Genomic DNA, 25,534 nt, shown 5'->3' on the forward strand with positions numbered 1-25,534 from the left:
AATCCTATTCTCCAGGACTTCCAACACAGACTTCCAGGGCCTTGCAGTTGAACCATTCAGATCCAAACACCGGAACATGTGACTCACACCCTGGTCACATTACATACCTCTAACCACTCCCCTGGGTGGAAGTGTGGGTGTGTGTGGCTAGTCTGACCCGCCCATCTCTCATAACTAGCCCTGCCAGTCTCCCATTAGAACTACACTTTTACATGTGGGACTACAGGTCCCAGACCACAACATAACTTCAGACTGACAGCGCAGAGTGTCCTCCTCTGCGACACACATACCGGCCATCTACAATTCTGCTGGACTTTGTCTCATCACAATTATGCCTCCAAGTGCATCTTGCAGCGCACACACAGTGCCCCCTGGCTGTAACATTGGTCACTACACCACAATATATACTATAAATACAGGTATTTATAGTAGCAATGTATGTGATACAATCTAACAAATTGCTAAGTAAAATCAGATCTTTTATTTCAGCATATGGACCTGTTTCCAGTTTACTAGAATCTATAAATGTCCTTTCTACATTTAGCATAAAATGCTTTTTCACAGCTTCAAAAATACTTGTCCTTCATAAAACAGACTCACTGCTGTAGAATACAGTCACACTGCCTATCTTTACTACAATTTTTCTTCTAGCATATAAAACTAAATCAACAACTCCATCCGGCTCTTCTCCTCCATTGACATTACCACAGGCATCTAGCCCGAAGCCAATTTTTGGATTTTTCTTATGATTGCTCATCCCTGTATCAGTCCAAAATAGTAACAGAAAAAATGTATTCCATATAGTACTATTTTAATCTGAAAGGTGCAGTGAGCTGAAAGACATTTTGTAAGACCAAACATGAAGAATTAACTGCTTGCAAAGCACCCTAGAAGAATAAAGAGAATATGTACATGTCTACAATGCAGTACTGCAGTACTGTCCTCTAGGTTAAACAGGCAAAACAATGCTTCTAATAAAGGGTACAAAACCATTATAGATGTATTTCCATGTTAAACATTTAAAGCATGGCCACATAAAGTCCAAAACAGTTAAACAAAAAGGTTTGTTGATGCATACAGGTTACATGCTACCCTATAAGATATTTTTTCCAACTGTAATGTTAAAAAAGCAGTGTGAACATTACATTAGTTATCCTATACAATTTGGAATTTTAACCCGGAGCTGCATTCACAATTCTGCTTGCAGCTAAAAGGAGTTGCTATAATGTAGTCAGTAAATTATTGCTATTTCAGTCTATTATAGAGTGCAGGATATAAAAAAGAAACTTCCCAGGATGCAAATGACTAAACAATGAGCCAAAATACAGCAAAGAATCTTGAAAAATGTCAACTCTGATATCGGGAGTTGTGAATATGTAGTTCTGACTGCTGTACAAAATCAAGACAATGACCCCAATTCATAAAGACTGACAATTTTCACACTGGTCTTGATGAGGGTGCATGCTGGAGTCAGATGCATCTGATTCATTAATACAGTAAGTGCAAACCTTTTAATGAATCACCAATTGGAAAAGTGTTTCAAGTACGGTACTACAAGGCTCTGTTCTGCCCCCGGGGTTGTTCAACATTTTTATAAATTATCACTGAAGGTAAACTAATCCAATTTGCAGACAATGCAAAGCTAGAAGGGATAACTAAAGGCTGAGTCACACATAACGATATCGATAACGATATCGTTGCAACGTCACGCTTTTGGTGACGAAGCAACGATCCCGCTAACGATCTCGTTATGTGTGACAGCGACCAACGATCAGGCCCCTGCTGGGAGATCGTTGGTCGATGGGAACGATCAGGACCTTTTTTGGTCGCTGATCACCCGCTGTCATCGCTGGATCGGCGTGTGTGACGCCGATCCAGCGATGCGTTCACTTGTAACCAGGGTAAATATCGTGTTACTAAGTGCAGGGCCGCGCTTAGTAACCCAATATTTACCCTGGTTACCATTGTAAAAGTTAAAAAAAAAACAGTACCTACTCACATTCTGATGTCTGTCACGTCCCCCGGCGTCCACAGGGTTAAAACTGCTTTCGGCAGGAGCGCTGCTAATATGCACGCGCTGCTGCCGAGAGCTTCCCTGCACTGAATGTGTCAGCGCTGGCCGTAAAGCAGAGCACAGCAGTGACGTCACCGCTGTTACTGCCGGCGCTGATACATTCAGTGCAGGGAAGCTCTCGGCAGCAGCACGTGCATTACCAGCGCTCCTGCCAAAAGCAGTTTTAACCCTGTGGCTCCGGCGCTGGACGTGACAGACATCAGAATGTGAGTATGTAGTGTTTTTTTTTTTTTTTTCTTTTACAATGGTAACCAGGGTAAATATCGGGTTACTAAGCGCAGCCCTGCACTTAGTAACCCGATGTTTACCCTGGTTACCCGGGTGCTGCAGGGGGACTTCGGCATCGTTGAAGACAGTTTCAATGATGCCGAAGTCGTTCCCCTGATCGTTGGTCGCTGGAGAGAGCTGTCTGTGTGACAGCTCCCCAACAACCACACAACGACTTACCAACTATCACGGCCAGGTCGTATCGCTGGTCGTGATCATTGGTAAGTCATTTAGTGTAGCGGTACGTTAACACTAGAGAAGACAGAGAAAGGATTGAGAAGGATCTAGATAAGTTTGAACAATGAGCAGCCACTAATAGAATGGTATTGAACAGGAATGAATGCAAGATTCTACATCTGGGCAAAAAGAATGGGAGGAATAGAACTAAGCAACAGCACGAGTGTGAAAGACTTGGGTATAGTAATAGATCACAGACAGCACATGAGTCAACAGTGGGATGCAGCAGCAAAAACAGGCAAACACAGTTCTAGGATGTATTAAGAGAAGCATAGAGTCTAGATCACGTGAAGTAATTATCTCCCTCTACTCCTCCTTGATCAAACCTCATCTGGAATACCGTGTCAAGTTCTGGCCACCACATTTAAAAAAAAACCATTGAAATACTGGTGAAAGTTCAGAGAATAGCTACCAGCATGGTGAGCGAACTGCAAAGTATGTCCTACGAGGAATGGTTAAAGTATTTGTGAATGTTTAGCTTGCAAAAAAGAAGGCTAAGAGGAGACTTAATAGCTGTCTACAAATATCTGAAGGGTTGTCACGATGTAGAGGGATCATCCTTATTCTGATTTGCACATGGAAACACGAGAAGCAATGGAATGAAACCGAAAGGGAGAAGATACAGATTAGATATTAGAAAAAACTTTTTGATAGTGAGGGTAATCAATGAGTGGAAGAGGCTGCCACCAGAGGTGGTTAGTTCTCCTTCAATGGAAGTTTTCAAACAAATAAATTGTCATGTATTAGATGAGTTGTGATATCACCCTGTCCCACCCCAGTCCCACCTGTTTTGGCACAATTGGTGGAGCTGGGACAGTACAGGGTTAGTGTCAGTGGCATGACGCCACAGCTCATCTAATATAGCTGTGTGAAAAATGGGAATAGGTTAAAAAGATTCTCCACTTTGGGCAATGCTTACTTGGTTGCCCATTGGCAATAAGGCTATCACAACGTTTTACCCAGTTGACAGGGTTGCCAACTTGGCTTCTTAATTTTTTGGTCAGCTTATCAAAAAATCACGGACAGACAATATTTTTTATGGACACATTAGAAAGCCCAATATGAGAATTTTTAAAGCAATTTATGCCAGATTTGTCATGAAATTACTTTGATGACTCAGATGCAATTTATTTTTAATGGTGCAAAAAAGATGAACATGTAATTTATATCCTTTTTGTTGCAGCAAATTTTCATTATACCGCTTTTGTTCTTTCCTCCCTACTCTCCAAAAGTCATATTTTTTTATTTCTCCATTTACATAGCCCTATGAAGGCATGTTTTTTGACAGTTTGAATGATATAATTCATTTTACCATATGAGGTATTCAAAAATTAGAAATTAATTCAAAGTGGGATGAAATGTTGAAAAAGAAAGTTATTCCATCATATTTTATATGTTTTGTTTTTATGGCATTCATTGTGCAATAAAAATGACCTGGCAACATGATTCTCCAAATCAGTATGATTACAGTACTTATACAGTTTATTTTATTTTTATTGAATAAAAAAATTCACAACTTTGTAAAAAATAATTTCGTCTTGTGTTGCCATTTTCTAATATCCACAACTTTTATTTATTTTTTGATTGATGGATCTGTAGGGGGATTTCTTTCCTAAGATGAGGTCATATTTTTATTGACACCATTTTGAATACATACAGTGCCTTGTGAAAGTATTCGGCCCCCTTGAACTTTTCAACCTTTTCCCACATATCATGCTTCATAAAGATACCAAATGTAAATTTTTGGGGAAGAATCAACAACAAGTGGAACACAATTGTGAAGTTGAATGAAATTTATTGGTTATTTTACATTTTTGTGCAAATTCAAAAACTGAAAAGTGGGGCGTGCAATATTATTCGGCCCCTTTAACTTAATACTTTGTTGAGCCACCTTTTCCTGCGATTACAGCTGCAAGTCGCTTGGGGTATGTCTCTATCAGTTTTGTACATCGAGAGACTGAAATTCTTGCCCATTCTTCCTTGACAAACAGCTCGAGCTCAGTGAGGTTTGATGGAGATCGTTTGTGAACAGGAGTTTTCAACTCTTTCCACAGATTCTTGATTGGTTTGAGGTCTGGACTTTGACTTGGCCATTCTAACACCTGGATACATTTATTTGTGAACCATTCCATTGTATATTTTGGTTTATGTTTGGGATCATTGTCTTGTTGGAAGACAAATCTTTATGTTTGAAGCATAATATGTGGGAAAAGGTTCAAAAGTTCAAGGGGGCCGAATACTTTCGCAAGGCACTGTATGTGTTAATTCATTTTATATTTTGATAGATCAGAGTTTTACAGACGCGATGATAACAGATGTTTATTTTTTTTCTTTAGTTTTAAACCGAGAAAAGGGGATTGATTAAAGTGTTTATATTCTTTAAAAAAATATTATTTTTTATTCTACTTCAATATACACTGCTCAAAAAAATAAAGGGAACACTTAGATAACAGAATATAACTCCAAGTAAATCAAACTTCTGTGAAATAAAACTGTCCACTTAGGACGCAACACTTCACATGCTGTTGTGCAAATGGAATAGACAAGAGATGGAAATTATTGGCAATTATCAAGACACGCTCAATAAAGGAGTGGTTCTGCAGGTGGGGATAACAGACCACATCTCAGTACCAATGCTTTCTGGCTGATGTTTTGGTCACTTTTGAATGTTGTTTGTGCTATCACACTCGTGGTAGCATGAGATGGACTCTACAACCTGCAAAAGTGGTTCAGGTAGTGCAGCTCATCCAGGATGGCACATCAATGCAAGCTGTGGCAAGAGCGTTTGCTGTGTCTGTCAGCATAGTGTCCAGAGGCTGGAGAAGCTACCAGGAGACAGGCCAGTACACCAGGAGACGTGGAGGGGGCCGTAGGAGGGCAACAACTCAGCAGGACTGCTACCTCAGCCTTTGAGCAAGGAGGAACAGGAGGAGCACTGCAAGAGCCCTGCAAAATGACCTCCAGCAAGCCACAAATGTGCATGTCTCTGCACAAATGGTTAGAAACCGACTCCATGAGGATGGTCTGAGTGCCCGATGTCTACAGATGGGTTAGTGCTCACAGCTCAACACGGTGCAGGATGCTTGGCATTTGTCACAGAACACCAGGATTGACAAATTCACCACTGGCACCCTGTGCTCTTCACAGATGAAAGCAGGCTCACACTGAGCACATTTGACAGATGCAACAGAGTCTGGAGACACTGTGGAGAGTGATCTTCTGCCTGCAACATCCTTCAGCATGACCGGTTTGGCAGTGGGTCAGTAATGGTGTGGAGTGGCATTTCTTTGAGGGCCGCACAGCCCTTAATGTGCTCGCCAGAGGTAGCCTGACTGCCAATAGGTACCGAGATGAGATCCTCAGACCCCTTGTAAGACTATATGCTGGTTCGGTTGGACCTGGGTTCCTCCTAATGCAGGACAATGCCAGACCTCATGTGGCTGGAGTGTGTCAGCAGTTCCTGCATGATAAAGGCATTGAAGCTATGGACTGGTCCACCCGTTCCCCAGACCTGAATCTGATCTGACATCTGGGACATCATGTCTCACTCCATCCACCAACGTCACTTTGTACCACAGACTGTCCAGGATTTGGCGGATGCTTTAGTAAAGGTCTGGGAGGAGATCCCTCAGGAGACCATCTGCTCCCTCATCAGGAGCATGCCCAGGCATTGTAGGGAGGTCATACAGGCATGTGGAGGCCACACACACTACTGAGCTTCATTTTCTTGTCTTGATGCATTTCCACTGAAGTTGGATCAGCCTGCAATTTTATTTTCCACTTTGATTTTGAGCATCATTCCAACTTCAGACCTCCATGGGACATTAGTTGTGATTTATGTTGATCATTGTTAAGTTTTACTGCTCTCAACTCATTCCACTATATAATGAATCAAGATTTACAACTGGAATATTTCATTCAGTGATATTTAGGATGTGGGATTTTAGTGTTCCCTTTATTTTTTTTGAGCAGTGTATAATACCCTTAGAGAACTTGAACATGTAATCATTTGTTTTATTCTTTATAATGCTCTACCACAGTAGTGCAGTATATAGAGAACATGAGTTCTCCTGTGAAACCCCGGCCTGGGCTAAGCTTAATAGGGAAACTAAAATGACAATGATGGGGTTCTACAGTACACGCCTGGCTTCCTTAGCACCTAGAAATGAACAGATCACATAAATTCTAAATCATTTGTTTGTACAGATTTTCCAGTAAATTTGATTTGCAAAGTAATTATTCTCCTCGAACCTAGTGTCCTTTACTATGGCCTGAAGCCTCATCAGACACCCACAGCATAATAAACAAAATGTTAAAACCAAAAAAAAATCCTTATACTCACCACACTGCTCACTTCTCCGGCCCCTATGCTTCTCACCGTCACCCGTCCGGTCTTTGCTGCATCTTCTGATCATCATCGCTGCGTATCCATGGGATTAGCATGAAGGCATTTCAGCATGAGCAGCAGTCATTAGAGGATGAGGAAAGGTATGGAAGGGTGATGGTGAGGAGCGAAGGGGCCAGAGCAGTGAGGTGAGTATAAGGATTTTGTTTAACCTTTTGATGGCCCTTTATTGCTCGGCCAGCGAATTGCAAAACATCAACTTTTGGTTAATGTGGAGTTTTGTAAAATTTGAGTAGAATTTAATTCCACTAGAATATGTTCACTCAACTCTAATAGCCATAAATCGGCACCCTATCATGCAATTAGATTAGGCTAAAAGGATTCTCCACTTTGAATCCCTACTTGTTTGCCCATTGGCAATGTTTCACCCAGCTGGCAGGGCTGCCTTCTTGACTCCTCATTTTTTCTGGACAGCTTATCAAAAATCACGGACAGACAATATTTTTTAAGAACACATTGGAAAACCAAAATATATCTTTATGATTGTAAGTGATACATGTCTGAGGCCCATAACTGTAACAAGAATGCATTATAGTCAAAATAATCTGTATAAGATTTTTCAGCTTTAAAAAATCATGGACGCTCTAATTTTTTTACGGACAGGGCAAAAATGTGCCCTATTTTCTGATCGGTTTGGCAACCCCACCAGTCTGACCCCAAGTGATCTGTTCTGTCTAGGGATGAGTTGTGGCAATACTTACACAATTTCCCTGCAGTGCCCCCACAGGTGAAATTAAGTACTACAAAAGGTTAAGTGAAAACAAAAGGTTGACTGTGAAATACAGGATGGTGTTGCTCATGCAGAGCAAGAGGCACTTTTTTAACTTCATAATGCCTTTGAGGACATTGGATGAATCTAAGTATAAATATATAAGGAAAATAACTAACGTGGGTGCATAGGCATTCGGCACACTTGGTGCCAGAGAGGAATCAAAGGTCATTTTGCACCAGAAGACACCAGCACTATAAATGGTAAATGGAAAGTGGAAGATCCAGTTTCTTATTTTGAATTAGGACCCAGAACAGGCAGGAAAGTGAGTACATATGTGGTGATGTGGAAGAACACTGTAAGCTTCCCTGGACAACATGTGCAATCAGTAATGTGATTAATGAGACTTGTCATACTGTTTTGAGTTGCTGTCAGGCATATTCCAAAATCTAATTTGACTTCTTTACGTGCAGAATGTTGATCTTATAATTTGTAAGCAGGTAAAAGAGTGTAGACAAACAGATTCATCTACTATTGAGTCATTACAAACAGTCCATATTTCCCAAAGACTTTGGATATTTACATGCACTGCAGACGTTATTATTAAATATTTTTTTCTCACTGATCGTCTCCCAGCTCCTGAGGCATATAGCGACCTACTTTCCTCGTATGACTTGACAACTATTCAGAAAATGACGACAGCACTTGTCAAGACTCTTGTGCACTCAAATGTGAAGTAATGGCATGGTCACTTTCATGAATTATATCTGAATGACATTACAATTGCTGCCATATTTTCTCCCACCTTAATAATTTCCTTTAATACAAAAGATATAAAGTTTGCACAACTCTTTTTTTGCATGTAACATCTTAGTATTGACGGTAACATACTGCATTTAAATGTTCCTATGTACCTATGAACGAAAGCATAGATTTTTATGCATTGGTTCATTTCATATTTCTACCAAGAGCTTGTCAAAGATTTTGCTGACATGTCTGTAAACCACGGTGGGCTGAGTGGGTGAGGGCATCGGGAAGTCATCCATTGGAGACAATTTCACAAGCCTTAAGTAGCAGGATTGGAAGTGTTTCTGCGCTTTCCGGATTACAACACAAATAGTGGTATGATAAAATTGTAGGTTTATTGTCAACGGACTCCTTCTTCAGGACTACCATACATAAATACTTTATGTACAATTTTTACACACTCATTCTATAGAAAACCCAACATTTCATCAACCGATGCGGCGTGGCAGTGCCGCAAAACGCGCGTTGGGGGTCCTCTCTCTGGCTGTGCCTCTCCTCTTCACCCCTCTCTTGGTAAGCCTATTTCTCATTACTGATACAATGCCATAGACAGTTAATAACCTCTCTCTTAGGCTGATACATGTGATTTGATTACCGGATCGATTCCCTTTACATAGGTTTACTGACCTCCATATCATGTGTGGGGACTGCATTGTGCCTTTTCCCCTCTGGGCAATTACCTAGTACTATTGGGATGCATTAGGGTGGTAGCTCTTCTTCTGTTTTTTATTGGAATATAAATACTACGACGCATTACTGATAGTAATTTTAATGTTTGTATCAATAAAGACTTTGCTTATGTATATTTCTACTGTATGCTCCTTGTTCTCCTTTTTTCTATATTTCATCAACCGAGTACAGTAAGTCCACAATGTGAACCGTCAGATTACAGTAGAAGAGATATAAAGATAGAATTTTAAAAAAAAGACGTCAGTAAGGTGACCGGAGTTCTTCTATGAACAAAGTTACCTTACTGACGTCAGCACTTGGCACTGAAGCTGCATTTGCACATGCAGCTTAGTGTTTCCTGGATACCAGGCTGAGTGATTGCATTTTATGTGACTACACAGCAAAGCATCTAGATGTAGCGGAGTAAGGCTTTTTACTTTGGATATTAATAAATGGGTAAAAGAGGGTAGGGGAGTTTTTATTTCAAATAAAGTATTTAGTGTGTTTATTTCAAATAAAATTGCCTCTTCAGAGATGAAGAGGACTAGAACTCTAGTGCCACCTATTAGAAGTAGCAATCCTAACAGTCAATGTCGACCCTTTAACGAGCCTTGTCACATGACTTAGGATAAAAACCAAACCAGAATCTCAATTTGCAGACACTGTGTTTCGGGGTACTGCCCCTCGTCAGTGCAAAGTGGAGATCTGGTTTGGCTGAGTAAGAGGCGTCTGACCGGGATCCAAGAAGTATCGTTTCTTCTTGAGAGAGACATGTTAAGCATGTCGATGAGGAGACTTAAAGCCGCAATGCTCCTCTGGGAAATATGCTAATTGTCTCTTCAGAGAGGAAGAGGACTAGAACTCTAGTGCCACCTATTGGAAGTAGCAATTAAAATACCTTACTCTGAGTCTTTACTATATTTGACTGTGGGATTAGCAATGGGGGTGTCTTATAGAGGCCAATCCCACAACTATTACCCCACTTGCCATCACGCCTGGGCAAGTAAGAAGAGTGGAGGTTAAGTGCCAGAATTGGCATACCTAATGGATGTGCCATCTCTGAGGAGATGTTTTTAGTCTAGGAGCAGGCTAATATCCATGACCCCTTCTAGCTATATCAGCCCATAGCTGTCTGCATAGCCTTTGCTGGTTATTAATTATAGGGAGGAAACTAAGTCATTCTTTTGGGAGTCACCCCTTGTTAGTAACCAGTAAAGGCTAAGTAGACAGCTATGAGCTGATATTAATGGCCTGGCAAGCTCCATGTTTATTACCCCCTTCCAAGACTATAAACTTAAGCCCCCAGCTGTCAGTTTTCCCTCAGCTGGATAAGAATAATACAGGGGACCCAATGCTAATTTTTTATTTTATGTTTTCTTTTATTTATTTATTTATTTAATTATTAGCTAAATTCATGTACAGGAAGCTACACATGCACTGCACTGATTATAACCTCAATGACATCTATCTATCTTTCTGTTCATCTTTCTATCTATATCTGTATAAGATTGTTTTATTAGTTCGTATACTAGCTTGAAATGACAGAGAATTAATATATATAAAGCTGATGTTAAAAATGTATTGCATACATATGCTAGGTAATGAAAAAGCGTACACTTGCATAGCATTCATATGGCGAACAGATGCTAGATGAAAAAGAAATGCATGACCCGCATGACGCTCCACAACTTTTCTGTCTGACACTCTCAGCTAATTTATATACGCAGATGTAAACATACTCTAACAGATATACTGGGGCAACAAATAATAGCTGATAGATATAAGATTAAAATAGTATATTACAAAAACATACAATTTTTCAATTATGTTGTGAATCCAATGTTTCATTGAAAGATGTCACATTTTGTTGATAAATAGATGTCGCCAGGTTCAAAATGTTTCATTATATCATTATGTCTAGAGTAAACCATCATGCTGTTCTAACTATTATTACTTACTTTTTTCATTGTCTATGCTATTGTTTAAGAATACACATTATTTAAAAAGATGTACCTGACTGTCAATTCCAAGCATCAGCAACATGGAGAAGAAGAGGATAGCCCAGAGTGGAGAAATAGGCAGTTGAGTAACTGCTTCCGGATAAGCTAAAAATGCCAATCCTGGTCCTGTAAGAAGAACATGATAGTATAGTGGTATTTATTTTACAATGAATTAGAAGCACGGTGCCATAAATTAATTTTAGTTAAAAAATAGTGTGCACAGGAAATGTAACACAATCCATGTCACATTTGGCAAGGTGACTTACTTTGCAGTGCACTGTGTAGTTTGTCTTTTATCCATTTATTAACATAAAAATAAAAAATCAAAGTAATCCTCACTAGTGTTGAGCATTCCGATACCGCAAGTATCGGGTATTGGCCGATACTTGGCGGTATCGGAATTCCAATACCGAGATCCGATACTTTTGTTGTATCGGGAATCGGTATTCGGATCGATATAATGTGTAAAATAAAGAATTAAAATAAAAAATATTGATATACTCACCTCTCCGACGCAGTCTGCACCTTACCGAGGGAACCAGCAGCCTTCTTTGCTTAAAATGCGCGCGTTTACTGCCTTCCGTGACGTCACAGCTTGTGATTGGTCGCGTGCCGCCCATGTGACCGCGACGCGATCAATCACAACAAGCCGTGACGTAATTTCAGGTCCTGAATGCCTAATTCTAGGCATTCAGGATTTGAAAATTACGTCACGGCTTGTGATTGGTCGCGTGCCGCCCATGTGACTGCGACGCGACCAATCACAACAAGCCGTGATGTAATTTCAGGTCCTGAATGCCTAATTCTAGGCATTCAGGATTTGAAAATTACGTCACGGCTTGTGATTGGTCGCGTGCCGCCCATGTGACCCCGACGCGACCAATCACAACAAGCCCTGACGTAATTTCAGGTCCTGAATGCCTAATTCTAGGCATTCAGGATTTGAAAATTACGTCACGGCTTGTGATTGGTTGCGTCGCGGTCACATGGGCGACGCGACCAATCACAAGCCGTGACGTCACGGGAGGCAGTAAACGCGCGCATTTTAAAATTACGTCACGGCTTCTGATTGGTCGCGTGCCGCCCATGTGACCGCGACGCGACCAATCACAAGCCGTGACGTAATTTTCAGGTCCTGAATGCCTAATCTAGGCATTCAGGACCTGAAAATTACGTCACGGCTTGTTGTGATTGGTCGCGTCGCGGTCACATGGGCGGCACGCGACCAATCACAAGCCGTGACATCACGGAAGGCAGTAAACGCGCGCATTTTAAGCAAAGAAGGCTGCCGGTTCCCTCGGTAAAGTCCAGGGCGCGTCGGAGAGGTGAGTATATCAATATTTTTTATTTTAATTCTTTATTTTACACATTAATATGGATCCCAGGGCCTGAAGGAGAGTTTTCTCTCCTTCAGACCCTGGGAACCATCAGGGATACCGTCCGATACTTGAGTCCCATTGACTTGTATTGGTATCGGGTATCGGTATCGGATTAGATCCGATACTTTGCCGGTATCGGCCGATACTTTCCGATACCGATACTTTCAAGTATCGGACGGTATTGCTCAACACTAATCCTCACCTTTCTGCTGTTAGTCCACAATGATGAAGTCCTATGACGATCCCCGACTCTGCTACAATTGGATGCAGTGCTGAGTGGTGACATCAGTGATGTGACTGCTCAGCACGACAGTATTAACCCACAGAGTACTGTGAGAACCCAGTTGCAATGACGAGCAGTGACGTAATTAAGGTTATCGCAAGGCAAAGTGGGTGGTTCTCATGGTAAACTCTGTGTGAGCTGGCTTGTGAACTGCAGTAACCTTACTGTTAGGTCATCTAAGTTTAAAGCACTTGGCGTTCCGGGACTAGAGCTATCGTGAGACCAGGTGGCTGTGAACTCAAGTAACCTTAAGTTTTCAGCCATCATGTCTCCCGGCAGCTGTGAAGCCTGGAAATCCTAAGGTAGTCTTTAATGGAGACTTTAAAGTTACTGGAGTTCCCAGCTGTTGGAACACCTGGAGGCTCTGAACTAAGGTTACATTAAATGTGTATTTTACTGTACTTGTTCATAAAAAATAAATAAATGAAAAAAATGATGTGGGATCCCCCTATTTTTTAATAATCAGCTTAGAGAAAGCAGACAGCTGTGAGCTGGTGTTATTATTCTGGGAAGGGGCCAATATCCATAAAGGTTCCTAGCTATTAATAACAGATATGAGAAGGACTTAAACTCTAACGCCACCTATTGGAAGTTGCAATCTCAAAAGTCAAAATTGACTGTTTAATGAGCCTTGCTACATGACTTAGGAGAAAAGCCAAACCAGAATCTCATTTTGCTAAATCAGATCTCATGCTTTGCAGTGAGTAGGGGCAACACCCCAAAACACATGTCTACAAATTGAAATTCTGGTTTGGCTTTTATCTTAAGTTATGTAGTAAGGCTTGTTAAAAAGGCGATATTGACTTTTAAGATTTCTACTTCCACAGATGGCAGAAGTCTTCTCAAACTCCAAAGAGGCAATATGCATATTTAATTTCCCAGATTAGCATTGCATGGCTTATTAGTCTCCTTACTCTTGCATATAAGGCATGTCATTCTCCTCAAGGAGAAATGTTACCCTTTAGACCACTATTTTAAAGCAGTCATTTTCGAACTGATCCACTGAGCTCTAGTCACAGTCTTTTTTGTAAAGATCAGTTTTAATCAGTCATCGCATTAAAATCATGGGGCTGGTTTACAAGGAGGACACAGGATCCACCATTATCAGTCTGCAATGGGGAGTGCTAAGCTCCTTCCTGCACAGTGACTTCCACATATATCACTGAGCATGCTCACAACGGATACGGAAATGGTAGTAATGTTTATACCTGAAGCTGCAACTTGTGCTATTGATCTTTTTGTCACGTGTGCCATGAATCCAACTATGGAAAAGATGACAAAACCCGCAAACATACTTGTGCCAGAATTGATGCAACAGACAATGATTGAGTCTCTGGAAGAGATAAAGCACAATTCATTATAGGACTAATACAATGTTTTACTGTTACAAAATATGCGATAGAACAAATCACCTCTAGTTACTAAAAGAGTTATCTAAATATGCTCCCTTTAGTTTAAAATTTATTTCCGCTCCTTTTACTTGAGCAATTAAACTGTCTTAACGAGTGCCGATATAATAAGTACATGCAGCAATCATTGTGAATATGCAAATTCTATAGGGACGAATGAACAGTGCTGTGATCATTCAATGTCAATATAATTTGTTTTATTGTCAGCAGCACATCCATCTTTGCATGAGAGTATGTGCTGCCGAAAATTTGTTAAGTATATGCCCTAATACACGACGTGATAATTGGCAAGCTTACATGAGGCAATGATCTGGGATGTTCCTAAAAAAGTTTGTTCTGCCTGTCATCAGCACTTGTAAATAGACCTTAAAGGGAATTTGTCACCAAGATTTCACACCCAAAACTATATATTTGCATGTGTAGCTCTATAAAAGCCGATTCCAGAAATACCTCTACATGGCCAGTCCATTCCTCGGTTACTGAGAAATCAGTATTTGAATTGATAAGCAAATAGCTTTGGTAGATCTGAAGCTTCTGTCACTCCAGCTCTATTACCCGCCCAGTGCCGCCTCCTCCTGCTTGACTTAAGGCTTCTTTTCCTGAAGTTACACAGCATAGAGGTCATTAACCATTAGGAGGAGGTGGTGGTGCTGGAGGTGAAGAATATAGCTGGAGTGAAAGAGGTGTCAGATCCATAGCTATTTGGATATTGATTAAAACAGTGATTTTCAGTAACAGAGGATGGAGAAATCCTGTTGACAGATTTTCCTTAAACTTTGTTTACGTAGGTCAATTATTTTGCCTAAACTGTGACTTTATCCTAGAAAAAAGAAGAGCGCACACATCACAGTATTTGCAACTTGATTTTGATGTCATCAGAAGCCAACGTGGCTAAAGTTAACTTGGTGCCTTCTATCTATGTATTAAAGATGTTTCCATTAAAAAACTCAATAATTGTCCATATCATTTTTAACTTTTGACTATATACTGTATGTAATATAATATATTAAAATAAACAAGACAATATTCAATAAAAGAAAAATAAATTACTTGCCTGTAAACATTATTGTGGAATGAATTGTAACTTCCAAGGGCAATTAAGGACCCAAGCCCCAAACCATATGAAAAAAATATTTGGGTAGCAGCATCGAGCCACACCTGCATCCAAGATGAGAATATTCATTACGATCAAATTGATTAAAATTTAAAATATTTATGAATGCTTCTTTATACCTCTGAATCTGAAAGTTTACTGAAGTCTGGAGTGATATAAAATAAAATTCCATCAATTGCTCCAGGGAGAGTGACACCTCGGAAGAATAAGATGATCAACATGATGTAAGGGTAAGTGGCTGAGAAGTAGACTACCTAAAAAGAAAAGTGAAATATTATTCATGATTTTATGTTATTAATTGAATGATTATTCGACATTATAACTTCCAACTAAAATAGTCTCTGTCTTCCGTTACCTGGATTCCTACCCTTAGTTGTTTTCATTCATGCCATTATTAGGTTCTAAATCTTGACTCTCAGTAAAAATCATAATGATGTTGATGTACTGGTACTTTTTTCTTGACAATGTATTATTATGTTTTTTAGCTGCGTTAAGATAACATTTTGAAAATTTTTATTTTGTAAGCAATTTTTTTGATACCAAAAACATCTCATTTTGTAACTGGAAGAAATCAAATTTATTGAAATATTGCACTGACTAAATTCAGTCCTTTATTGCTGTACTTTAGAAATTTCTTCTAGAATTTATAAACTGGCATTGGCTAAAAATGTGCTTACTATCTGACAGATTTTTCTAATAATATAAAAAATGTTTAATTTTATGGCACCAACAAAATCCGCAAATTTGTACAAACAATGTCAGATATTACAAATAAACACATAATTCAACATTTAAAAAGAAGAGTGAGTGCCCTACTTTGAAGCTCGCGATTAGTGATGAGCGAACTCGAACTTTAAAGTTCGGATTTCGTACCAGACACCTAGCATCCGGTGCTCAACTCCGAACATGGACTTCTGGAGGTCCATTTTTAAGTTCAGGAGGAGAGAGACATTTTAAAGCTTTGAGTCACAATTGATTCATATGTGGTTCGGTGTCATGATTCTCAATGGCGAGAGAACATAGCCCAGCATATATGAGAACTAGCTCTTGGAAGATGGAAACTATACTGACCATGAACTAAACCTGCCGCACAACTAGAAGTGGCCGGGTAGCATGCCTACGTTTTTTTATCCCTAGATGCCCAGCGCCAGCCGGAGAACTACCTAATCCTAGCAGAGGAAAAGACAGTCCTGGCTCACCTCTAGAGAAATTTTCCCAAAAGGCAGACAGAGGCCCCCACATATATTGGCGGTGATTTTAGATGAAATGACAAACATAGTATGAAAATAGGTTTAGCAAAAATCGAGGTCCGCTTACTAGATAGAAAGAAGACAGAAAGGGCACTTTCATGGTCAGCAGAAAACCCTATCAAAACACCATCCAGAAATTACTTTACGACTCTAGCATTAACTCATAACACCAGAGTGGCAATTTCCGCTCACAAGAGCTTTCCAGACACAGTAACGAAACAGCAGCTGTGAACAGGAACAAAATGCAAAAACACACAAGGACAAAAGTCCAACTTAGCTGGGAGTTGTCTAGTAGCAGGAACATGCACAGAAAGGCTTCTGATTACATTGTTGACCGGCATGAAACTGACAGAGGAGCAAGGTTATATAGCGACTCCCACATCCTGATAGGGGCAGGTGAACAGAGGGGATGATGCACACAAGTACAATTCCACAAGTGGCCACCGGGGGAGCCCAGAATCCAATTTCACAACAGTACCCCCCCCTCAAGGAGGGGGCACCGAACCCTCACCAGAACCACCAGGGCGATCAGGATGAGCCCTATGAAAGGCACGGACAAGATCGGAGGCATGAACATCAGAGGCAGTGACCCAAGAATTATCCTCCTGACCGTATCCCTTCCATTTGACCAGATACTGGAGTTTCCGTCTGGAAACACGAGAGTCCAAGATCTTTTCCACAACGTACTCCAACTCACCCTCAACCAACACCGGAGCAGGAGGCTCAACGGAAGGCACAGCCGGTACCTCATACCTGCGCAACAATAACCGATGAAAAACATTATGAATCGAAAAGGATGCAGGGAGGTCCAAACGGAAGGACACAGGGTTAAGAATCTCCAATATCTTGTACGGGCCGATGAACCGAGGCTTAAACTTAGGAGAAGAAACCCTCATAGGGACAAAACGAGAAGACAACCACACCAAGTCCCCAACACAAAGCCGAGGACCAACACGACGACGGCGGTTGGCAAAAAGCTGAGTCTTCTCCTGGGACAACTTCAAATTGTCCACCACCTGCCCCCAAATCTGATGCAACCTCTCCACCACAGCATCCACTCCAGGACAATCCGAAGATTCCACTTGACCGGAGGAAAATCGAGGATGAAACCCCGAATTACAGAAAAACGGGGACACCAAGGTGGCAGAGCTGGCCCGATTATTGAGGGCGAACTCCGCCAAAGGCAAAAAAGCAACCCAATCATCCTGATCCGCAGACACAAAACACCTCAAATATGTCTCCAAGGTCTGATTAGTCCGCTCGGTCTGGCCATTAGTCTGAGGATGGAAAGCAGACGAAAAAGACAAATCTATGCCCATCCTAGCACAGAATGCCCGCCAAAATCTAGACACGAATTGGGTCCCTCTGTCAGAAACGATATTCTCCGGAATACCATGCAAACGAACAACATTTTGAAAAAACAGAGGAACCAACTCGGAAGAAGAAGGCAACTTAGGCAAGGGAACCAGATGGACCATCTTAGAGAAACGGTCACACACCACCCAGATGACAGACATCTTATGAGAAACAGGCAGATCCGAAATAAAATCCATCGAGATGTGCGTCCAAGGCCTCTTCGGGATAGGCAAGGGTAACAACAATCCACTAGCCCGAGAACAACAAGGCTTGGCCCGAGCACAAACGTCACAAGACTGCACAAAGCCTCGCACATCTCGTGACAGGGAAGGCCACCAGAAGGACCTTGCCACCAAATCCCTGGTACCAAAGATTCCAGGATGACCTGCCAACGCAGAAGAATGAACCTCAGAGATGACTCTACTGGTCCAATCATCAGGAACAAACAGTCTACCAGGTGGGCAACGATCAGGTCTATCCGCCTGAAACTCCTGCAAGGCCCGCCGCAGGTCTGGAGAAACGGCAGACAATATCACTCCATCTTTAAGGATACCTGTGGGCTCAGAATTACCAGGGGAGTCAGGCTCAAAACTCCTAGAAAGGGCATCCGCCTTAACATTCTTAGAACCCGGTAGGTAAGACACCACAAAATTAAACCGAGAGAAAAACAACGACCAGCGCGCCTGTCTAGGATTCAGGCGCCTGGCAGACTCAAGGTAAATTAAATTTTTGTGGTCAGTCAATACCACCACCTGATGTCTGGCCCCCTCAAGCCAGTGACGCCACTCCTCAAAAGCCCACTTCATGGCCAAAAGCTCCCGATTCCCAATATCATAATTCCGCTCGGCGGGCGAAAATTTACGGGAAAAAAAAGCACAAGGTCTCATCACGGAGCAGTCGGAACTTCTCTGCGACAACACCGCCCCAGCTCCGATTTCAGAAGCGTCGACCTCAACCTGAAAAGGAAGAGCAACATCAGGCTGACGCAACACTGGGGCGGAAGAAAAGCGGCGCTTGAGCTCCCGAAAGGCCTCCACAGCATCAGGGGACCAATCAGCAACATCAGCACCCTTCTTAGTCAAATCAGTCAATGGTTTTACAACATCAGAAAAACCAGCAATAAATCGACGATAAAAGTTAGCAAAGCCCAAAAATTTCTGAAGACTCTTAAGAGAAGAGGGTTGCGTCCAATCACCAATAGCCTGAACCTTGACAGGATCCATCTCGATGGAAGAGGGGGAAAAAATGTATCCCAAGAAGGAAATCTTTTGAACCCCAAAAACACACTTAGAACCCTTCACACACAAGGAATTAGACCGCAAAACCTGAAAAACCCTCCTGACCTGCTGGACATGAGAGTCCCAGTCATCCGAAAAAATCAGAATATCATCCAGATACACAATCATAAATTTGTCCAAATAATCGCGGAAAATGTCATGCATAAAGGACTGGAAGACTGAAGGGGCATTTGAAAGACCAAAAGGCATCACCAAATACTCAAAATGGCCCTCGGGCGTATTAAATGCGGTTTTCCACTCATCCCCCTGCTTGATTCGCACCAAATTATACGCCCCACGGAGATCAATCTTAGAGAACCACTTGGCCCCCTTTATACGAGCAAACAAATCAGTAAGCAGTGGTAACGGATATTGATATTTAACCGTGATTTTATTCAAAAGTCGATAATCAATACACGGCCTCAAAGAGCCGTCTTTCTTAGACACAAAGAAAAAACCGGCTCCTAAGGGAGATGACGGAGGACGAATATGTCCCTTTTCCAAGGACTCCTTTATATATTCTCACATAGCCGCGTGTTCAGGCACAGACAGATTAAATAAACGACCCTTAGGGTATTTACTACCCGGGATCAAGTCTATGGCACAATCGCACTCCCGGTGCGGAGGTAGTGAACCAACCTTGGGTTCTTCAAAAACGTCACGAAAGTCAGACAAGAATTCAGGAATCTCAGAGGGAATAGATGATGAAATGGAAACCAAAGGTACGTCCCCATGAGTTCCTTTACATCCCCAGCTTAACACAGACATAGCTCTCCAGTCGAGGACTGGGTTATGAGATTGCAGCCATGGCAATCCCAGCACCAAAACATCATGTAGATTATACAGCACCAGAAAGCGAATAACCTCCTGGTGATCCGGATTAACACGCATAGTCACTTGTGTCCAGTATTGTGGTTTATTACTAGCCAATGGGGTGGAGTCAATCCCTTTCAGAGGTATCGGAGCCTCCAATGGCTCCAAATCATACCCACAGCGTTTGGCAAAGGACCAATCCATAAGACTCAAAGCAGCGCCAGAGTCGACATAGGCGTCCGCGGTAATAGATGACAAAGAACAAATCAGGGTCACAGATAGAATAAACTTAGACTGTAAAGTGCTAATTGAAACAGACTTGTCAGGCTTCTTAGTACGCTTAAAGCATGCTGATATAACATGAGTTGAATCACCACAATAGAAGCACAACCCATTTTTTCGTCTAAAATTCTGCCGCTCGCTTCTGGACAGAATTCTATCACATTGCATATTTTCTGGCGTTTTCTCAGTAGACACCGCCAAATGGTGCACAGGTTTGCGCTCCCGCAGACGCCTATCGATCTGAATAGCCATCGTCATGGACTCATTCAGACTCGCAGGCACAGGGAACCCTACCATAACATCCTTAATGGCATCAGAGAGACCTTCTCTGAAAATCGCCGCCAGGGCGCACTCATTCCACTGAGTAAGCACAGACCATTTGCGGAATTTTTGGCAGTATATTTCAGCTTCATCTTGCCCCTGAGACAAGGACATCAAGGCCTTTTCCGCCTGAAGCTCTAAATGAGGTTCCTCATAAAGCAACCCCAAGGCCAGAAAAAACGCATCCACATTGAGCAACGCAGGATCTCCTGGTGCCAATGCAAAAGCCCAGTCTTGAGGGTCGCCCCGGAGCAAGGAAATTACAATCCTGACCTGCTGTGCAGGGTCTCCGGCAGAGCGAGACTTCAGGGACAAAAACAATTTGCAATTATTTTTAAAATTTTGAAAGTGAGATCTATTCCCCGAGAAGAATTCAGGCAAAGGAATTCTAGGCTCAGACATAGGTGCATGAACAACGAAATCTTGCAAATTTTGTACCTTTGTGGCGAGATTATTCAAACCTGTAGCTACACTCTGAAGATCCATTTGAAACAGGTGAACACAGAGCCATTCAAGGATAAGAAGGAGAGAAAGAGAGGAAGGCTGCAGTATAGGCAGACTAGCAAGTGATTCAATTAAGAGCACACTCAGAACTAGAGGGAAAAAAAAAAAAAAAATTGTAGCAGACTTCTTTTTTCTCTCCTTTCTCAGCCAGTAATTTAACCCTTTTTTTTGGGCCGGTCAAACTGTCATGATTCTCAATGGCGAGAGAACATAGCCCAGCATATATGAGAACTAGCTCTTGGAAGATGGAAACTATACTGACCATGAACTAAACCTGCCGCACAACTAGAAGTGGCCGGGTAGCATGCCTACGTTTTTTTATCCCTAGATGCCCAGCGCCAGCCGGAGAACTACCTAATCCTAGCAGAGGAAAAGACAGTCCTGGCTCACCTCTAGAGAAATTTTCCCAAAAGGCAGACAGAGGCCCCCACATATATTGGCGGTGATTTTAGATGAAATGACAAACGTAGTATGAAAATAGGTTTAGCAAAAATCGAGGTCCGCTTACTAGATAGAAAGAAGACAGAAAGGGCACTTTCATGGTCAGCAGAAAACCCTATCAAAACACCATCCAGAAATTACTTTACGACTCTAGCATTAACTCATAACACCAGAGTGGCAATTTCCGCTCACAAGAGCTTTCCAGACACAGTAACGAAACAGCAGCTGTGAACAGGAACAAAATGCAAAAACACACAAGGACAAAAGTCCAACTTAGCTGGGAGTTGTCTAGTAGCAGGAACATGCACAGAAAGGCTTCTGATTACATTGTTGACCGGCATGAAACTGACAGAGGAGCAAGGTTATATAGCGACTCCCACATCCTGATAGGGGCAGGTGAACAGAGGGGATGATGCACACAAGTACAATTCCACAAGTGGCCACCGGGGGAGCCCAGAATCCAATTTCACAACAGTTCGGGTTCCGGTTCAAGTTCAGATACAGTTCTGGTATTCAAATCGAACTTCGAACAAAAGTTTAGTAGAACCCGGTGAACCTGAACTTCCACGGGTCCACTCATCCCTACTCACAATCTATGAGGTGGCAAAATATGAAAATAAAAAACTTTATGGCCAAATACAATCACAATTCCAAAAATAGTTTGTAAAGAGAACAATAATGCAATCATTTGGAAATCCCTTGTAGCCTTATTTTATTCACAACAGAATAGATAACACAGATCATAAAGTGAAAGTCGGATATTTTTCCATTTCATTTGAAAAAAAAATTCACTCATTTTGAAATTGATGGCTGCAACACTACTGAAAAAAGTTGGGACCCGTTTTACCAAAAGGATGGAAAAGTAAGGGGTACTAATGAAAATCTGCAGGGGTGGGGAGCAATTTTTAACTAAATCGTAACATTTTATCAAAAGAGCATGTTAGAGTATCTCAGAAGCAAAAATGGTCAGAGGTTCACCAATCTGTGAAAAAATGAGTCTAACAATTGTGGAACAATGTTTCTCTACACAGTTCTTCACGCAAACCACAAATGCAAGTTAAAGTCCTATCATGCAAAGAAGAAGCCATAAATCATTGCAAATCAGAAATACTGCCATCTTCTCTGCCCAAAGTTCATTTAACATGGAATGAAGCAAAATGGAAAACTGTTCAGTAATCAGATGAATCAAAATGTGAAATTCTTTAGTGAAATCATGGATGCTGTACCCTACGGAATCAAGAGGAGAGGGACCATCCAGCTTGTTATCAGCACACAGTTTATGCATATCTGATGGTTGTTGTTGCACTAGTGCTTGTGATATGGGTAGCTTACACATGGAAGGCACAATTAATGCTGTGCATGATATAGAGCGTTTAACAACATACCCTCCATCCAGACATCTATTTCAGTGAAGGCCTTACATATTTCAGCAAGACAATACTAAACAGCGACAGCGGTAACATCCACAGCCGAGGTTGTACGCTCTAGAGCCGCCAACCTGCCCTCCAGCTGCTGGATGTACCGATGTAGACGCTGTTCGTCCACCATTATAAGCCAGACCCTGGCGCTAGTGTAATGTTAGGACTGGTGGAACGCACCAAATAATAATTAGAGATGATATAAGGTGTGTTCGCAGTCCGGGGTCCAACGTGCAGCTAAGACACCTGCTGCTTGGTAATGACTGACTATATGGCGGTATAATGTGAGTACACACATGGGTTAGCTTCACTCAGTATGAAGGAAGCGAACCCTGTTGTGTCCCAGGGCCGTGATACAGAACAGAGAGCGCAAGCAAGGTGACACAAAACTCTCCCCAAGACTCAGGGTAAGAGTCCCTCTAGATCTATTACGCTCGACACCGCTATTGTGGTGCCAGGGAATCAATTAAACTAAACATTTACCGCACCAGTGTGCGTGCAGCACCGCTCTGGCAGATGCCACTAACCACCCTAACCAGGGCCAGGAAAGCTCATTATCTGCGCACAGCACCGCTCAGGCGGTCGCTGATAACTAGATTAGTATCTTGTGCTAATGTGCAGGATAGCACTGTCGGGTGCTAAGTAGCTCTACCATTCGCGAGCAGGCAATAACACTAGGTATGGGAATGATTTGGAGCTTTCATCCATCGACAGGCATTCATCCACACACACAAGTTAACAAGTTTTACACTAGCACATGGCTGAGCGGCCATGCGAACCTTTTATAGTCATAGCGCTCCGGGACCTTCCTGATGGTCCAATAGGAACTACAACAGGACATGAGCATGTGACCCCCGACCTCCAATGGGAGGTCATCCTGTGGGCATGCTCAGTGTGGGAAAAGCAGGACTTAGTCCCTGAAATGCCTGCTTGCTGCTGATCAGTGCTGGCTAGGGTTAAGCGAAACGGATCATTCATTTTCATAAGTCGCCGACTTTTGGCAAAGTCGGCGTCTCATGAAACCGAGCCGATCCCTGTGTGGGGTCTGCCATGCGGTACGCGACTTTCGCGCCAAAGTCGCGTTTCAATGACGCTAAAAGCGCCATTTCTCAGCCAATGAAGGTGGACGCAGAGTGTGGGCAGCGTGATGACATAGATCTCAGTCCCCACCATCTTAGAGAAGGGCATTGCAGTGATTGGCTTGCTTTCTGCGGCGTCACAGGGGCTATAAAGGGGCATTCCCGCCGACCGCCATCTTACTGCTGCTGATCTGAGCGTAGGGAGAGGTTGCTGCCGCTTCTTCAGAAGCAGGGATAGTGATAGGCAGGGTACATAAAGCTACAAACCGTTTGTGCTGTAGCGATTTCCACTGTCCAACACCACCTTTTGTTTGCAGGGACAGTGGAAGCTACATTTATTTTTCCTCAGCGCTGTAGCTCATTTGGGCTGCAATAGAAGGCTCCCTGACCCTGATAGCTGCGTTGCTGTGCCTGTGTGTACGCCACTGTGCAAACCAACTGCTTTTTTCAAAGCACAAATCCTGTTTTTCCTTCCTTTCTGCATAGCTATCTTGTGTGTTTGTCCACACTTTTGTGTGCAGCAGTCCTTTTTATAGCTGCCTGCCATACTTTTCTGAGATAACTTCAGGGAGATAAATATTGGCAAGTCTGCCTCCGTGCCATTGCTGTGTGTGGCATCTGTCTCTCATTGTGTGGCACCGAAAACCACTGTGTAATACTTGGCCATTTTTTTTTTTTTTGGGTACATTCTCCCTTTTCAAAAAAAAATAATTAGTGGGAGATAAATATTGGCAAGTCTGTCATGATTCTCAATGGCGAGAGAACATAGCCCAGCATATATGAGAACTAGCTCTTGGAAGATGGAAACTATACTGACCATGAACTAAACCTGCCGCACAACTAGAAGTGGCCGGGTAGCATGCCTACGTTTTTTTATCCCTAGATGCCCAGCGCCAGCCGGAGAACTACCTAATCCTAGCAGAGGAAAAGACAGTCCTGGCTCACCTCTAGAGAAATTTTCCCAAAAGGCAGACAGAGGCCCCCACATATATTGGCGGTGATTTTAGATGAAATGACAAACGTAGTATGAAAATAGGTTTAGCAAAAATCGAGGTCCGCTTACTAGATAGCAAGAAGACAGAAAGGGCACTTTCATGGTCAGCAGAAAACCCTATCAAAACACCATCCAGAAATTACTTTAAGACTCTAGCATTAACTCATAACACCAGAGTGGCAATTTCCGCTCACAAGAGCTTTCCAGACACAGTAACGAAACAGCAGCTGTGAACAGGAACAAAATGCAAAAACACACAAGGACAAAAGTCCAACTTAGCTGGGAGTTGTCTAGTAGCAGGAACATGCACAGAAAGGCTTCTGATTACATTGTTGACCGGCATGAAACTGACAGAGGAGCAAGGTTATATAGCGACTCCCACATCCTGATAGGAGCAGGTGAACAGAGGGGATGATGCACACAAGTACAATTCCACAAGCGGCCAC

The 25,534-nt window shown here is 42.2% G+C and overlaps 1 protein-coding gene across 1 annotated transcript in view; it reads right to left on the reverse strand.

Moving 5' to 3' along the window:
• SLC6A1 (solute carrier family 6 member 1) overlaps positions 1–25,534 on the reverse strand; it is a 269,163-nt gene that overhangs the window by 14,573 nt on the left and 229,056 nt on the right. The window contains exons 7-10 of the mRNA XM_077277620.1: positions 15,473–15,607; positions 15,294–15,397; positions 14,039–14,163; positions 11,182–11,294 (exon numbers count right to left, since the gene is read on the reverse strand). Of these exons, the coding sequence (XP_077133735.1) occupies positions 11,182–11,294; positions 14,039–14,163; positions 15,294–15,397; positions 15,473–15,607 (477 nt within the window). The remainder of the gene's footprint in view (positions 1–11,181; positions 11,295–14,038; positions 14,164–15,293; positions 15,398–15,472; positions 15,608–25,534) is intronic.

This window comes from Ranitomeya variabilis, chromosome 8 (assembly GCF_051348905.1).
Source record: "Ranitomeya variabilis isolate aRanVar5 chromosome 8, aRanVar5.hap1, whole genome shotgun sequence".
NCBI lineage: Eukaryota > Metazoa > Chordata > Amphibia > Anura > Dendrobatidae > Ranitomeya > Ranitomeya variabilis.